The 17772-nt window shown below is 42.4% G+C and overlaps 1 protein-coding gene across 1 annotated transcript; it reads left to right on the forward strand.

Moving 5' to 3' along the window:
• Positions 1-355: 355 nt before the first annotated feature.
• On the forward strand, positions 356-16730 carry SAP30L (SAP30 like). Its single transcript, XM_043985356.1, has 4 exons — positions 356-649; positions 7612-7734; positions 11856-11954; positions 14089-16730. Exons 1-4 carry the CDS (start codon positions 425-427, stop codon positions 14215-14217), a joined length of 576 nt encoding a protein of 191 aa, XP_043841291.1. The 5' UTR covers positions 356-424; the 3' UTR covers positions 14218-16730.
• Positions 16731-17772: the final 1042 nt, after the last annotated feature.

Below are 17772 nucleotides of genomic sequence, written 5' to 3' on the forward strand. Positions count from 1 at the left end.
CCACCAACTCTCCGGCTTTGCACTTTCTCTACTTCGGACCCGTCCCCGCAGAGTCCAGGAAGGAGCCGGCCTCTCGTGACAGGCGGGTGCCTTGTCCAATGACCACGGCCGCCGAGGGAGCCTGTCACGCCCTGTGCCTTCTCTCGACCAATGGTGACTCGGGGGCGGGACTTCCGCCGCCGCCGCGGCCGCCGCCTCGGGGAGAGCGGGGCAGCCCAGTGGGCGCCGCGGGGCTCGCGGGGCTCCGGGGGCCGCGGGTTCGAGGCCGGGCCGGGCCCCGGCGTGCTCAGGCAGCGGGAGGCCGGACCCGCGGGCGGGGCCGGGGGGACCACCTCGGCGGGGGGGGGGGGCCGCGACCGGGCCGGGGCCCCGGGGGCAGGGGCTCGGGCTCCCCGTGAACGTCCCCGGGGCCGGGGCCGGGGCCATGAACGGCTTCAGCACGGAGGAGGACAGCCGGGAAGGGCCCCCAGCCCCGGCCCCGGCCCCCACGCCCGCCGCTGCGCCCGCGCCCGCCCCCGGCTACGGCCAGAGCTGCTGCCTGATCGAGGACGGGGAGCGCTGCGTCCGGCCTGCCGGCAACGCCTCCTTCAGCAAGAGGATCCAGAAGAGCATCTCGCAGAAGAAACTCAGACTGGACATCGACAAGAGCGTAAGTTCCCCCCGCCCCCGCCGGAGGAGGAAACGGAGGCCCAGAGAGGGCAAGCGACTGGCCCAAGGTCACACAGCCCGCTCGCTTCCCGTGCCTGCGCGGCGGAGCCCGGGCTAGCACCCGGAGCTCTTTCCGAGCTCTGCCTTCCCCCTACCCCCCATCCCCAGGATCATCCCCTCCCGGTCTCCGCTCCCCAGGTGCGAGGGGGGAGGGGGGTCCAGAGCAAGGACCCCAAGCTGGAGGACAGATGAAGCCTCGAGCCCGGACTTGGGCAACACTTCAGATCATCAGAGCACTTGGTTGATTTCTTTTGTTTTGTGCGTGGTGAGCACCAGCATTTGGGAAGGGGCACCGGACCGACCACCGAAAGATTCCCATTCCCACCCAGACCTTTTGGTCACTTTGCTCAGGTCAGCATGCCTTCGTGAAGCTCATTTGAGGGGGGGGGGTGACCTTGGGCAAGTCATCCCTCCTCTCCGGCTCCCTGTGTTTTAACTGATCAGTAAAATGGGGGAGGTTGGACCCGCTTATTTCTAAGCCTCCTCCAGCTGGAGCATATTAGGAGGAAGGTGGTGGGGTCCCTTTCTTCACCTTCTAACTTTTCCCCCCATGGAGAACGTTCACATACACCCCGAATTTTTCTTGCAGAAGTCAAGTTGCTCGTGGTTCAACCCCCAAATTGGTAAGGCTGCTTAGAGAGGAAGGGTGTTTAATGGTGTTGATGGAAATGGGGCTTACAAAAATGAGGCTGGAAGTAAGGCAGAGGTCGGTTTGGTTGTGTTTGTTTTTCTGAGGAACAGTGGGTTTTACATTGAAAGAGAGAGCCTTTCTGGACCAATGTTTTTCCACTTTCAGGCCTTAATGTTGTTCCTTGCTTGTACCTTTCATGTATTTTATGCTGTAGATTAAGTCCTTCCTTAACCTTTCTTGTACCTCGGACACCTTGAACTGTCTCATGGACAGAATGTTTTTAAGGAAATGCTACGTTTTTTAGAGATTAGTGAAAATAAAATAACTTCACAAACCAACAGCCCCAGTTTGAGAGAACCCTTAATCTTAAGGATCAGGGGCTGTCCTCCAGTCATCCGGAAGACCTGGGTTCAAGTGTCACCTTTGACCCTGGGCAAGTCCCATAATCGCACTCCTCAAACTGAAATTCCCAGAACAATTACCAATTTGCTTTGGATGAGTTGAGGGAGTTTTCTCACGGAGATCACCCTCTATCTACCTTGCAAATCTGAACCATATAACAATAAAAAAATCTTCCCCTGCACCCAGTCTTTTCCCAAAAAACATGCTAGCTAGCTTGGGAGCTCACATATTTGTAGCATTTTATAATTTACAAAGCACCGTTCTCTACACAGAGCTATGAGGTCGATAATGTGTGCTGATTTTTAACCCCATTCTGTACACGAGAAAATTGAAGCCCTGTGAGGAGTGCTAAGCAATGAGGCCGCCTGTCTCAGAAAGGGGCAGACCGGCACAGAAACCTGGGGGTCTTGATTTCCTGCTTTGAGTGCTCTTTGCTAAACTGTGTTATGTCTTGCAGCGTTATAAATATTTGTTAATTGAATGAATGGGAATTTAAATTTGATTACGATGCCGCTTAGGACCTCCTACCTGATTGTAGGAAACTTGTCTGCAGGAGGTTCTAGTTTACAATTCTAGAGATCTTCTTAATTGGTTGATAATGAGTGCTTTTTAGAGTGTCATCTGTTGTCAAGTTTAGTGGCAGTTTCACTATTAAGGAGTCAGATTTGTTAAGGAGACTAGACAGGGTCTATTTAAAATTTAAGAAGTCTTAAGTGAGATGAATGAGTACTTCCCACAGCTAGTAAGTGCAGAGCCAAGAATCGAACCCAGGGCCTCTGACTCCAAGCCCAGTCCTTATTCCATTGTATCAAACTGTCTCTCCTGTAGAACTAAAGGATTAGCCACCAAAATGAAAAATTCTGCATTATCAGGTAGGTTTGGACTTTTTTTTTTTTTTGTAAAGCTGTTTAGCAATTGCATTAATACTGCCCTTTTAAAATCACAACTTATATTTACCATAGCTTATATGTTCATTGACATCTGGATGCTTTTACAGCTAGATTCAGATTACAGCTCTCCTCATTAATTTAGACTATGTTTTTGGTGCTTTTCCATATATTTTAGGGATAAGAGAGAGGAACGGGTGATAAATTGAAATAGCACTTCCAAAAGTAATACTGCCTCACTTCTCAAATAGTACTTTTTAGGAACAGATTCACTAGCAATTTTCTTTTCAAGGTGGTGTCATTTCAGAAAGGGATTCCATTTTCTTCTCAAGAATGAGCAGGACTTTGGTTAAAAGTAACAGCTGTCTTGCTAAAAATCAGATTTGCAAACAGGAAAAAAAAATGGAGGAAGGGGATACTCTTTCCAAATCCCAATCAACTGAATTACAGAAAATCTGTTTGTACTTGTTAATGGTTAAAAGCATATGCTGACTCAGTATTTATAGAATCAAAGAATGTCAGAACAAGAAGAACCTTAGAATAAAGAATACATTGTTAGGCCTGGAAGAGACCTTAGAGAAACCCTCTAGTTCAGCACCTTTATTTTTCACAGATAATGAACCTGAGGCCTATAAGAGGGTAAGTGACTTGCCCAAGGTCACATTGATACAAAATGAGGAACTGTTTTTTAACAGCCTCAGAAAGCAGCTGATGCAGGCAAATTTTAGGTAGTTTTACATTATTTATTATTGATGTGTTGGCAACGCTCTTTGATTTATTTAAAGGCAAAACATTTCAAAAATTACCTCCTTTTGGCATGCCTCTGTGCTTTTGAATGGAGAGAAGCAGGTGGTGATATTTAACAGAGGCTAGACTAGAGTAATGCAGTGAAAAGAAATATTGTTGAATGAAAAGGACCCATTCTGGAGTTTAAGTTGTTTTGCACTAGGTAGCATAGTAGAAGTAGCATCCTGGGATTGTGGTAGGAGACAGTTTTAATCCAAACTCTGTCAAGACCTTTCTTTCTGGGCCTCAACTGCCTTCTATGTTCTCTTAGGTAACACTTGGATTAAATAATCTCTAAGGGTTTTTTCCACATTCTCACACTCCACAATCAAGTTCTATAATCTATGACTCAGCTCTGATTTTTATATTCATGTGCAACCCTTGGACAAGAAGCCATGTGCTGTAGAAAAAATTGGGTATAACCAGCTCTGTCACTGGTAAACGAGTCACTTCACCTCTGAGCCTTACTTCCTTTTCCTATCTGAAAAATGGGAATAATAACATTGGTGCCACTTCCCTCCCAAATGTGTTTTGAGGTTAGTGCTTTATAGAAATCTAGTGCTGTGGAAATGTGAGCTGAGTTTATATCCTTTTACTTTTATTTTTGGTGTCAGTCACCTGGAGGGATAACCTCTTCCCTTCCTTACTCAGATGGACCATCGAGGAAGAACTGTGTGTAAATCTGAAGAAAGGAACCATGTATTGCATTTTTGTGTGTGTGAGGCAGTTGGGGTTAAGTGACTTGCCCAGAGTCACACAGCTAAGTATCAAGTGTCTGAGGCCAGATTCGAACTCAGGTCCTCCTGAATCCAGAGCCGGTGTTTTATCCACTGCCCCACCTAGCTGCCCCCAAGAGACATCCTTATCTTTTGGGGGGGGGGCAGGGCAATGAGGGTTAAGTGACTTGCCCAGGGTCACACAGCTAGTAAGTGTCAAGTGTCTGAGGCCAGATTTGAACTCAGGTCCTTCTGAATCCAGGGCTGGTGCTTTATCCACTGTGTCACCTTGCTGCCCCCGGATGCCATTCATTTATAACAACAGTCATTGGCTGTAAGGATATTGGTGTGGCTTCCTATGCCTTGATATGTTTTAAGATATTTGAAAGGGACTAGGTGATTTGTTGTCATCTACCCCAATAGATTTTATGGTCCTTGAGATCAGGACTGTTCACTTTTGGTATCCCCAAAGTGCTTAGCATAGTACCTAGCACAAAGTAAGTGCTTAATAAATGCTTAACTGGCCTTTTGACTGAGGTTTTAGGATTGTAAGTTTTAGAGGTGGATCTTAGAGCTCATTTTACAGAGGAGGAAGTTGAAGCCTACAAAAGTTAAGTAATTTGCCAAGGGCCATACATTTAGCAAGGAATAGACCAAGATTATGTCTTCTTTTGTTTTGTTTTTATTTTAAATTTTTACTGTTATCTTTTAGGAGGGTTTTTTTTTACATCTTATTTTTATAACCTTTTTATATACATACACACACATGAATCTCTCCTTTCCCCTACTCATTTAGCTACTTTTTAAAATAGTGAAACCAACTGACATCTAGTAAAGGTTCTTTTTTTCTAATAAAAGAGAGAGAAGCTGGGGCAGCTAGGTGGCGCAGTGGATAGAGTACTGGCCCTGGATTCAGGAGGACCTGAGTTCGAATCTTGCCTCAGACACTTAACACTTACTAGCTGTGTGACCCTGGGCAAAGTCACTTAACCCCAATCGCCTCACCAAAAAAAAGAGAGAGAGGCTTGTCTAATAAAATATGCAATATTCTACACTGATTGCCTTCTTTTGCAAGGAAGAGGAAAAAAATACATTTTCTCATCTTTTCCTGCTGGCCAGATTTGATCATTGTATGTAAATAGCATTCAGGTCTCCTTTATTGTTCTTTCCAATTAACATTGTGTGTGTGTGTCTCTCTCTCTTTTTGCTTATTTCCCTCTGAATCAGTTCATAAAAGTCTTCCTATGCTTTTCTGAATTAATAAGCCCTATTTTTAATAGCATTAGCACTAGCCAATTGTAGTCCTGCCCAGTAACTTTTTTAATAGACAGGAAGTGTTGTGGGGGCCTGCATAACTTACTCCACCCATGCTCAAACTTAAAACTATTTGTGACCAAAGGATCCAACTCAATAAAAAAAAAATTCTGGTTCATCGGAATAAATTGCCAGTGTTTATTATTTTCTCATTGAAAAGTGCCAAATTTATTGTGGGCTGATTTCATATCCGTTTACTTTCATCTTTAACTAGCAATCCAGAAAATAACCTCCAATTCAAAAGTGTCCAATTAAAAGACGAAGAGAACATTTGTGCACCATCTGCTTCAGTGTCAATAATTCTAAGTAATTTAGAGAGCCGCTCATTTCTCTGCGGTTCCCCTCGGCTAACCCTGGGGTTTGTTCTTTAGCAAAAGCAGATCCCTCCTCACCATGGCTACTGCTTCATCCATCCTTCTGTGTAATCATGGCTCTAGGCCTCTGAGGGGAACAGCATGCCAGAGAGGGAAATGACCTAGACTTAGAACATCAAGAGTTTCAGAACTAGAACATCTAGAGCTCTAACACTTGTTACCTTTGTGACACTGTCCAGATAGTTTTGCCTCAATGAACTGTTAGCTTCTCTTAAGAATGGGGTTAATCCCTATTCCACCTACTTCACAGGGTGGTTGTGTGAATTAAATTAAATATTTTCATAAAGACTCTGTAAGACTCTATAAGTATAAGCTGCATTTTTTTTTAAACATCAGCCTGTAGCCATAAAAAGAAATATCACAGAATCAGTTTTGGATAAGCTGCTCAGTTTTGGCTCAATGTCATGAGGGTTTTTTGGTCTTTCTTTCCAATTTGATCTGTGCATGAAGTCAGAAACATAGTCTGAGAATTATAGAGAATCAGAACCCTTAGAGATTAGTCTCAAGTCCCTTGTTTTCTGCATGGAGCAGCCAAGGCCCAGTATGGGTGAGTAATTCAGCAAAGATTTCCCTGGTGGTACAGGTTTCAAATTTATACATGGAATGAAATGTTAAGAAAGTTTGGCAGCCCTCTCTTAGTAGGTGGTACTAATATAAAGTATCATAACCCTCTCTGACACCTAGAACACCCTTGCTCACTCCTCTCCTGTTTTGTTCATCCTTCAAGGTCCATTTCAGATCTTTGTGATCTTTTCGATCTCCACCCCACCCCACCCCAAACTCCTAATCCTTAATCTTGCTAAAGTCCTTTTTGTCACATTCTTCTTCTACTCAAAAAACCTTCAGGGGCAACTGAGTAATTGGAAGTCCAAAATAACCCTGGAAAGCAGAAAAGGAAACCTGTCTCTGCAGAAAGGCAGGGGGATGCTGCAGCCCCAGTTACTGGATCAGTTATTTTCTGCTTCGCTGTTTTCCTTTGGTATAAGAAATGGTTCAGTTTGGGGGCAAGGGTGGAGCATATCTAGAAATGACTACCATAAAAACAAAAAGTATCAATAAAACTTAATTAAAACACCAAACCTTTATTGGCTTGCCATTGCCATTGTCATTGCCAGAATAAAGGCTAAACTCCTCGGCTTGGCATTCAAGGCCCTTCATAGTTTGGCTTCAATCTCATTTCCAAATTGATTTCCTACTGCTCCCCTCTTTGACCTTCTTTCCAAGCCAGATCAGGCTCTTCATTGTGCTTTGAGTGTACCATGTTCCCTCCAGTCCCTTGCTGTTCACCACATCTGGAGTGATGTCTTCCCTCTCCTATGACTAATCCAATTCTGCTCATCCTTTATATCTCCATTCAAGTGCCACCTCCTGCAGGAAAGCTTAATAACAATATTAATAATGATAATAGCTTTCTTACAAAGCCTCCCTTGACTACACCAACCCACATCTCTCCCTTCTCTCAACTCAGCACTCATTATTTGGCATTTATCACTGACTGTCTTTATAAACATTTTGAAAGTGCTTTGTGAAAATGTTAAAGCACTATATAAATGAGTTATTATTACTACATTGTAACATTAACAATCTCTTTATGTTTATGTGTCTTATCTCTCCACCTAGATCTTAAACTCCTTAGGGCAGGGGCTGTAGGTATCATGCTTCTTTGTAGTTCCCCAGGTGCCTCTCCCCTAATAGTCAGTGGGTATTCTATCAATTAATATTCTGGCTATTGAACCTGTTTGTGTTGCAGTGTGAACTGGCAACTCACTTTGGCTATGTTTGTTTCTCTCTAGGTAAGACATCTGTATATCTGTGATTTTCACAAAAATTTCATCCAGAGCGTACGAAATAAAAGGAAGAGAAAGACCAGTGATGATGGTGGAGATTCTCCTGAGCATGAAACAGACATCCCTGAGGTAGAAACCAAGAAAATATAAAGGATGAATTATATTTGATATCTATCTTAGGCCTGATCAGAGGGATATTTGACCTGGAAGGGACCTTAAAGCAGAGAATGAGAAAGAAAGGACCTTTGTGATCATCTAGTCTAATCCCCTCATTTTCTAGATTAAGAAACTGACCTCTACTCAAGATTGTATGTCATAAGGTATTGGCAGAGCTTTGACTGGAACCCCAGGCTCCTGGCCCTTTTCACTACAATAGGCTATTTGAAAATCTTATTTTTATTAATACTATTTATTTTTTATATCACCTTCATTCCATCCCCTACTCATTTAGCCATTCCTGGTAACAAAGATTTTAAGAGAAAGGGAAAAAACCCAAGTCACAAAATCAGCCAACACTTCAGCCATGTCTGACAATATATGCAATATTCTGTACCCATAGATCCTTGCCTCTGCAAAGAAAGGTGGGAGATGAATTTTTCTCAACTCTTCTCTGGGTGCCACCAGGTTGTCTTTCTTATAAAGGCTTCAGGAAAATGCATAAACCATAGAGCGGCATAAAATTTCATAAAGCTATTCATTTTTGGCTCTAGCATTTGGGGCCCTGAAAATGTCCCCAAATACAACCCTGACCCAAAGGAGCTATCTTATTGCCAATAGGTCTGAACTCACAAGAACTTCTCCAGCTAAGAGACAGCCTTGTCTCAGAGTTGCCTGTCTCTATCAAGAAGAGGGCTCTAAACAAGTGCTCAGGAAGGAATATTGGATTTTCTTTCTTTCTAAATTGTTTTCACTTAAGAGTCAACAGAAGTAGAAGCGTTTAGTGCACATTGTATGTCTGGCACATGAATATTTCATAAGGCACACCAGTGGAAATGACTCTGCAGGAATGGAAAGAGAAGGCAGTCTTTTGTCTGCAGATTTCACAGAATCTCGACACTAGAAGGGACCTTAGAGAACACCTAGTCCAACCCTTTTATTTTATAGATGTGGAAATGAGGCATACAGAGAGGCAATGACTTGGGCAAGGGCATATAGTAAGGTCATAATGAAGCTGAGCAAATCTTCAGATCTGTGGCCTTTTTGTACCCTCATTCCAGATTTAGTTTATACTGTTTCTTTTGTCTTTTTTTTTCTTTAAGAAGAACTGATGTGTCCATTTTCAAAATTCTCTTCACATGAAAAGTTTTGATGAAATTCTCTAGAAAGGGAGAGTTTGAGTCCCTCAAACTGGTGACTCATTTTGTATTTTTAAGTATTCTTCAACTATCTTTGTTGTTCAGTCGTGTCTGACTCCTTGGGACCCCATTTGGGGTTTTCTTGGTAAAGATACTGGAGTGCTTTGCCATTTCCTTCTCCAACTTTATAGATGAGGGAGCTAAGGCAAAGAGGGTTAAGTGACTTGCCCAATGTCACACAGCTAGTAATTGTCTGAGGCCAGATCTGTCAGGAAGATGAGTCTTCTTGACTCCAGGCCTAGTACTCTATCCACTGCACCACCTAGCTGTTCCTCTCCATCTCTCTGGAGGTAGATAAATCAGCCCGATTTTTCTGACCTGTCAGTATTTCTTATATCACTTTATTTGACAGAGTATACCCAATCCACTCTTACCTTCACCATTTGCCCAAGCTTTTGAAAATCTTCTAAAGTCTTTGGGGGGTACAGAAATGAGACATGTCCTACCCTCAAAAAGTGTACATTCTAATGAGGGAGGTAACATGTATGGTGGCCAGGGGAGTAAGTTTTTGGCTTGGGGTTGTAAGTAGAGCTATAGGGCAGTTGATTGTCATGCCCTTTTCAGTAGCAATGGCATATTGGTTTGATTGTTTTTCCCAGAGCAAGAGGTAGAAAACAGTGAGGGATAGGAATGCCAGATAATTGGCAAGATGCCCAGATAGGGCCAGGTTTTTTGGTCAGTTGCTGTTGGATGGGATGTGAAGGAAATAGGACCCACCAGATATCATGGGTTAGTTGACTACCTTCATTCTGAAATTAGAACTCAGCCCCAGGACCTAAAATGGTATTTGAGGATTACAACTTTCACATGTATTTCTTCTTCATTCTTCCTCTCTTTAATCTCTCATCTAGTTCTGCCAGTTCTTTCAAATTGTCTCTTTGTTTCACCATATTTTCTTCATTCCTAAGGTCACCATTATTCTTATCACCTCACACTTGGGTTACTGCAACAGATCATTCTTAACCGTTCCAACTCCACTCTCTCCTTTTCCAGTCCAACCAGCATGTGCCACCATACTGATCTTGCTAAAATACCTGCTTCTTTCTGCAACTCTGCTGTCTGAAAGCCTGCAGTCTCTTTATTGCTTCACACCATGTGCAACTTGCCATTCTCTGCTTATGTGCATTTGCAAAGGCTCTTACCCAGGCCTTACATGCACACCTTCCTCTTCTCCAGCTTTCAGGCTCCTTGTCTTCCTTCAGAGTTCAGCACAGATGTTATCTCCCTTTTGTACCCTGTCCTGACTCTCATTAATCCCTCTCTGAAAGTACTCCTTCCCATTCCAGATGTTCTTGGGGCATTTCATTTGGATCTCTTCTTTGCCCTTGTAATGATTGGAGTGATGCCACCTGGTGGAGAGTTACTATAGGAAAGCTCCACCATGAGGAGAAGGTGTCTGAGGGCAAGCCATGCGGCTTTTCTTTGGCGTCAGGAAGTGACATTTGCTCGTGGGAACTGTCTATCAAAGCTACCAGCCAATTAGCTTGGAGCTGTGTGTGCATGTGGACGGGATGTTCCCAGTTTCAAAGGAGGCTTGTGGGAGGAAGAAGGGGCGAGGCTTCCTCTCTTGCTCTCTTTCTCAAGAACTTCAGGAGGGAGAGGAGCTGGAGACATTGGCTCCCTGAGATAGTTGAATCTAGGCCTCTTTCTCTCTCTCTTTATCAAATTCTTATTCTCCTTAATAAATACTTAAGAGTCTAAACTCTTGCTAAAGCTTATAATTTATTGGTGACCACTTATTAGATTTTAGGCAGACTAGCTAGGATTTTAGCCCCTTACGCCCTTAATACTCTCCCTTTTAATATCAATAAAAGACAGTTAGATGGCATGGTAAATAGAGTATTGGACTTGGAGTCAGGAAGAGCTGGGTTCAAATCCTGCTTCATGTACTCCTTAGCTATGTAACTAAGCAAGTCAATCAAATCTCTCTCAGCCTCAGTTTCCTCATCTTTAAAATAGAGATAAAAATCACACCCACCTCTTATGAGAACCAAATGAGATAACATGTAAAGTGCTACATAAATTCTATTATTATTACTACAGATCAACCAACAACATTTATTCAATACCTACTAAGTATCATGCATCATGCTAGACCCTGGGCATGGAAAGACAAAAGTGAAACAGTCTCTGCCCTCCAGTAGTTTTTATCTATAGGGTGAGACAACATGTGCACATATGTAGTATCAGATCCTTCCCCACAGACTATAAATTCCTTGAGATAAGGAAGAATCATCTTTTATCTCTTTGTCCTTGGCGTCTAGTAGAATATAAGTTAGCACCTCAAAGGCAGGAGTTACTTTTCCCTTTTCTATTTGTTTTCCAAAGAACAATGCTGGCTTATTGATTGAAGTCTTGCACATAGTAAAATTTTATCAAGACCCTGTGTAATTCAACTCCACCCTGCACACCCAACTTTGACTTCCATTCCCATGAAAAAGGCACCATCCCCTCCAATAAGGCAGAGTTTCTCTCTGCTCCCTTTACCTTATGCTGTCATCATCCCCCTCTGATTCTTCACTTCCCTTCTCTAAGCTCTACTCACCCTAAAAGGCCCAGCTCATATCACAATTCCATGAAGCCCATTTGACCATTCCAGCCCTAACTGTTCACTCCCTTTCTCTGACACAGTCAGTCTTACACAATTTAGTGCTAAGTTGCTTGTTAATCTTCTTACTTTTACCTCCCCAGGTAAATTATAAAATTAATTGAGCTACCATTCCTTATACTTCCTTTGTACCACTGCCTAGTAGTCTTTTCTATTCCTGTCCCTAACACTGAGCACAGTGTTTTGCACATAGTGCGAGGTTAACAAATGCTTCATTCATAACTAGCACGGTGCTGAGCAGATCATTAATTACTTGCTGATAATGGTTTCTTTATTGTTCTTTCCAGGTTGATTTGTACCAGTTGCAGGTGAATACATTGAGGCGCTACAAAAGGCATTACAAGTTGCAGACCAGACCAGGATTCAACAAGGCACAGCTAGCAGAAGTATGTAGGGCAGTGGCTTTTGAAAATAATGACCTTCACATTCTCCCTCCTGACATCTTTCACTAGCCCCTGCTGTTGCTTTTTTTTTTTTAAACTTGTCGTCTGTATAGTCATCTTTTGTCAGCTTCCTATAAAAAGGGTCCTTTCCTCATCTGTATCAGATGTTCTGAATTATCCTCTCCTCCAAGGTTTCCCAAACACCTTTCTTGGACTGTGGCTCTTTGTCTTTTTTTAAAACAAAAGATTAATTAATTAATTGAAATAACTTCTTCAGTGTTGAAGAGGCTGAAGCCAAGAAAAGATTAAATGATTTGTTTAAGACCATACAACTAGTGTTAATGCCAGAACTAGAACCCAGGTCTGTTGATTTCTCATTGTAATGTGGTAATGGTTGGATACTTGCATTTTTTTATATTCTCTTTTTATACACCACTACGCAGTTATAAATATGCCAATTACCTGACATGTTATTTTAAGATCATCTCCTTACTCTGTTTGGTACTTTTGTAGGTTCTCTCCTATCTGTTCCCCCAACCCATCCCTTTTTTTAATCTGAAAGACACTGCTCTTTATGTCCTAGGCCCAACAGTCAACTCCTCCTTTCCCTTTTATCCTTTCCGTGGAAACTTCCTCATTGGTTTATCCAATTTTCCCTTGACTCATCCTAACTAGATATCCAAGGAAAACCCAGGAGAATTCTAATACATTGTGTTCCATCTATTGAAACATAGTTTAGGCTCTTGGTGGAAGGAGTATAGGAAAAAAGAAGAAACCTGTATTCATTGAACTTTAAAGAGTAATCAAGAATACAATGAAAAGTTATAAATCACTTATGTGCCTGGTAGGCACTAAGGGGGATACAAAGTTTATGTAGGGCACTCCCCTTGTGGCCTTTGTAGTCTATCGTTGTTACATAAATAACTAATATCAAATACTACACAATAAGTGTACCAGAGAAATGCAGCCAAAGTGCTACGAGAGGGGGAAGGTGTATATCATTATTGACTAGGGGGAAAGTGGTGTGAGGTAACACTGGAAGGATACTATGACATCTGATTGTGAAGGGCCTTGAATGCCAGCCTAATGAAGCCACAGTCTTCCAGAAGACATCTTCCCTTTGTTTCCTAATTCAGAACCCTAAATAAATTGGCCTTCAAAGTTACCTACTCATTATGGAGGGCTCCCTTCCCATGTTTAGGTATCCCTCCTTTATACTATTTTGCATATATGGTAGGCTCTCAATCTGTATTTGTTGGATTAAACTCAGTTGAATATGGAGAGTTAACAAGTTAATAATTCTCTGAAAAAATAAAATTAAAAAAAATAATTCTCTGGAGTATGTATCCTGAGGGAAACCATCCTCAGTGAGGCTTTTACTGTCCTATGACTCACTGAACCAATAGACAGGGGAATTGTATTTCTGGTACCCTGCATTAAAGCTAGAAATGCATTTTCCTGCAAAAATACTTGTTAATGGGGGCAGCTAGGTGGTGCAGTGGATAAAGCACCGGCCCTGGATTCAGGAAGACCTGAGTTAAAATCTGGCCTCAGACACTTGATACTTACTAGCTGTGTGACCCTGGGCAAGTCACTTAACCCTCATTGCTCCACACAAAAAAAACACCAACCAAACAAAAAATATACTTGTTAATGGCAATCAGATGTCTTTGAAATAGTTCTGTTATTATACTTCAGAGCCATCACAAAATTGTAGCTTCCATTCACATAGCACTTAAAAAGTTACAAAGAACTTTGCACAGGTTATTGGAGCCTCACGATAGCCCAGTGAGGTGGGTGGTGTAAGTATAAGAGGAGACACTCCCAAAGAGGCAAAGTGGTTTGCCCAATGTGCCACAGCCAGTAAGTGGCAGAGCCAAGACCCAGGCTAAGGACTTTTGGCTCCAGATTCTCTACACTGCAGCTCACTTAAAATGTCAAATAGATTTGTGTGGGCTGGCTTGGGAGTCTAGCCCTTATTCTATGGAACAGTAATTCCAAATGGTCAACACAAAAGAAACTTTTGGAACATAACCTATTTGTAAGTGGGAAATTCCCTTTTGTGAATCGTCCCTAGAGAGAGGGATTTGTTGCTCCAGTTCGTGAATCAAGTGAACCCTTTGTTTTCTTCATGTAGACTGTCAGCCGTCACTTCCGGAACATCCCAGTGAACGAGAAAGAGACCCTTGCTTATTTTATCTATATGGTGAAGAGTAACAAGAGTAGACTGGACCAGAAAGCAGAGAGTAACAAGCAACTGGAATGATGAACACTGTAAAGAAATTAAGTACAATACTTAATGGACTGGTAATACCTGGTACATTTGTACCTATGAAGACTGTTAAATTCTACTGTAAATTTAAGAAAAAAAAGTATGAATGATGGAAGAATTCAATTTTCAGTTCAGTTCAATGAAGATTCATTAAGCGCCTACTATATATGTAAGGCCCTTTGTGGCCAGGAGTAGTGTATTCTATTGCTTCAATATGTGTATAGAAAGACTTTCCTTTAAGACTGGATTGAGAAATAGAGTCAAGCACTCTTACATGACTGTGGCAGACCATGATGCAGCAGATTACAGCATTAAATCATTTCTTCTGGAAATGTGGGATCTAATAGGTTATAAATCAAGCAATTCAATAACTACCCTAGAGCCAGATGGCCATCGTGTTGGGACCCAGCCATAGACACCAGGGAAGCAGCAGTTGAGGATTAAGGTCCGGGGGCAGAAGGATGCCTGTACCTTCATGTAACCTGCCCAGGGTCCAGAAGTCCCTCATTTCTCACCAGCTTTGCAGTTCACTGGAGTCAGCCAACACATCCTTCTGAACCCATTGGAAATCTGTTTCCACACCACCAACACAGTGCCTTGCCTGGAGTAGGCACTCAGATAAAGATCTGTTGGTTTATTGAGCACCAAAAATACCAAATGTGAACAGCTGCCACAGATCTCTGCTGTTGGAATGGTGGGAAAGATTAGTATCGTGCTTCAGGTAGGAGTTGGGCTGGATGACCACCCCAGGTCCCTTCCCAACTCTAAGATTCTGTGACCTTATTTTGAAAAGAATGAAAGAAATACAAGTATTTGGGGTGTGTGTGTGTGTGTGTGTGTGTGTGTGTGTGTGTGTTAGGGGGAGGGAGGGTGTTGGGGTGATTCAAGCCAAATTAGGATTTCAGGGCAGTTGTGTTTGTTGAGCAATGTTGCATTTCTAGAAATACTGACATGAAAACCCTTATAACTGGTTTTGCTATCCTTGGTACACACACAGCTTTTTTGGCTGAGGCTATGAGCTAGGACCCTAACCACCTTCCTTCTTTCATGAATAAAATTCTCTGCCAAACAGAAGATTCCTTCAAAAAAATTGCCAAGGATAGTGGTGTGATAGTCTCCACTCAAAACCAGTTGAGGAACAGAACAGAAAATGTTTGGGCTTCGGTGATCATGCAGCATTGTCAGGTCTCCAAAGGTGTCCTCAATAGAGCTTTTCTATACCAATGACCCATGCAGTTTGTGCAGTTTGCTTCTCCTTGATTGATAAAATAAGCTAAGTAATTTAAGCTTAGTAATTTATCCTGATGTTCTAAAGGTAAGAGTCTAACTCTTCTCATATAATTGTATGTCAAAGCCAAGGGTTCCCCCCCCCCCTAAAGTTTTATGCTTGAAAGTGTGCTTTTTGCAAAAGGCTGTAATCAGGGTGTTTGAAAAAAGAAAAAAGCTTGGATTTTTACTCTCTGATTTTCTTGATGTTTGTGTTTAAATGGTCAGCTGCCATGTTCTTACTTGGTTTTGACACTGAGATCTTAACCGTAAGCAATCAAAGTAGTTTTACCCCCAAGACAGAATGTTAGTATTTGTACAGTGGAGACACCAGGAGTGTGAAAGTGAGAGAATTGTTGCTGGCCGGATTTACAGAGTTTTGAAAGATTTAGTGGAGCAGATCCACATAAATACCACCTACAGGTCACTCACTACCAGGAGCACTTCTGTAACTCAATTGCAACATGCTCCCATCGCTGGAAAGCTTTTTACCCACATCCAAAATGCATGTTCAAAGATCCAAGCATTTTTAAATATTTGTAAATGAATGTATATAGACTATACTTTGGATCTTGGGGATCTTATTTTAATGTGCTTCCTGCACAAAAGAAGAGGGTGAAGTTTGCTCCCTGAGGGCTTGCATTCATTTCAATTCCATGTATATTTATTCATAAGAATTGGTCACAGTTCTATAGTGCTTTGCCATTTACAAAGCACCTTCTTCACAGCAAAACTAGGAAGTATCTAGAACAAGAATTACCCATATTTTACAGAGGAGAAAACTGGAGGTGAGTGACTTGTCCAAGGTCACGTGGGTGACCAGTCCATTGGTGGTAAAGAGAGGACTCCGACTAGAGTTTTCTGACTGCAAGTGTAGCCCTCTTCCTCCTACCCTGTGCTGCTTCTAGCCTGTCTTGCTGTTTTTAGCTAAAGGATCCTGGGGTGGGCATCCTGAAAGATAGAAAGGACCTGCACCGCTGGAGAATGTGTATGTCTTATCTTAATGAGGTTGATCCTTTTCCAAGAGGCTGTGTCAAACCCTGATAGACCCCACCAGGACCTGGTACTGTCCCCTCTCTGGTTACCTAAAGGGGGGTGATTGATATTCCCTCTGGTCTATAATTGATGGGGCGGTTGGGGGGCCTGTGAATTAAAACAGTATTTGAATGCCCTCTGTGAAAATGTTGGTATTTCAAAGAATAAAATATCTCTCTAACTCTCAGACTAAAATGGTGAAACATGCCGCTGGTTTGGGGTTTGTTTTGTTGTTGTTGTTGTTGTTTTTTATAACCAGCTAATCTGTTTTCTCCATTTCAATAACAGCACATTTCTTTCTTTCCAAGAAAAGATGATGTTAGGATCCATCTGTTCAAGTGTGTTTTGTAAGAATGCTTTTGTTTTTAGGCAAAACCTAAGGGAAATTTTCATCACAATCCTTTGAGTCCATTTTGCACCAAGAACAGTGCCATTTTCCTTCCAAAAGAAGACGTGCTTACCTTGAGGATGATAGAGGCTCAGAACGTCTCTTCTTCCACTGAAAGATGAAGGATGAAACTATCAGGATTAAGAGGTTTCTGATGACCAGATACCTTTTCTCTCATTGAGCTGCTCTGTCTACTCAGAATTGCAAAATCTGAGATTTGGAAAGGACCTTAGCTGCCCATATCCAAAAGTAATCACCAGGAGCAGCTAGGTGGCACAGTGGATAAAGCACTGGCCCTGGATTCAGGAGTAACCTGAGTTCAAATCTGGCCTCAGACACTTGACACCTACTAGCTGTGTGACCCTGGGCAAGTCACTTAACCCTCATTGCCCCACCAAAAAAAAAAAAAAAAACCTAAAACAAAAGTAATCATCATGTAACCATCCCGAAGAAGTGCTTTTCCAAACTCTGCCTGAAGACCTTGTGTGCTTCAGTCTTCCTTTCCATTTCTAATGGGTATTGAGTGGTTAGCCCTGAGCTCCTTGACAGCTTCCTACCCTGAGACAATTAGTTGGGATATTCTAAACAGCTGTATCTTTTCTTTTTTTCTTTTTTTTGGTGGGGCAATGAGGGTTAAGTGACTTGCCCAGGGTCACACAGCTAGTAAGCGTCAAGTGTCTGAGGTCGGATTTGAACTCAGGTCCTCCCGGATCCAGGGCCAGTGCTTTATTCACTGTGCCACCTAGCTGCCCTAGTTGTATCTTTTCTATGAATGGCTTTGCTTTGTTTAGTTTTGAGGTTTGTTGTTGTCGATGTCATTTTTAGAATGAAGTCTCTCCCTGCTCTTAGACCATGGGTGT

This window comes from Dromiciops gliroides, chromosome 2, assembly GCF_019393635.1.
Source record: "Dromiciops gliroides isolate mDroGli1 chromosome 2, mDroGli1.pri, whole genome shotgun sequence".
NCBI classification, from domain to species: domain Eukaryota; kingdom Metazoa; phylum Chordata; class Mammalia; order Microbiotheria; family Microbiotheriidae; genus Dromiciops; species Dromiciops gliroides.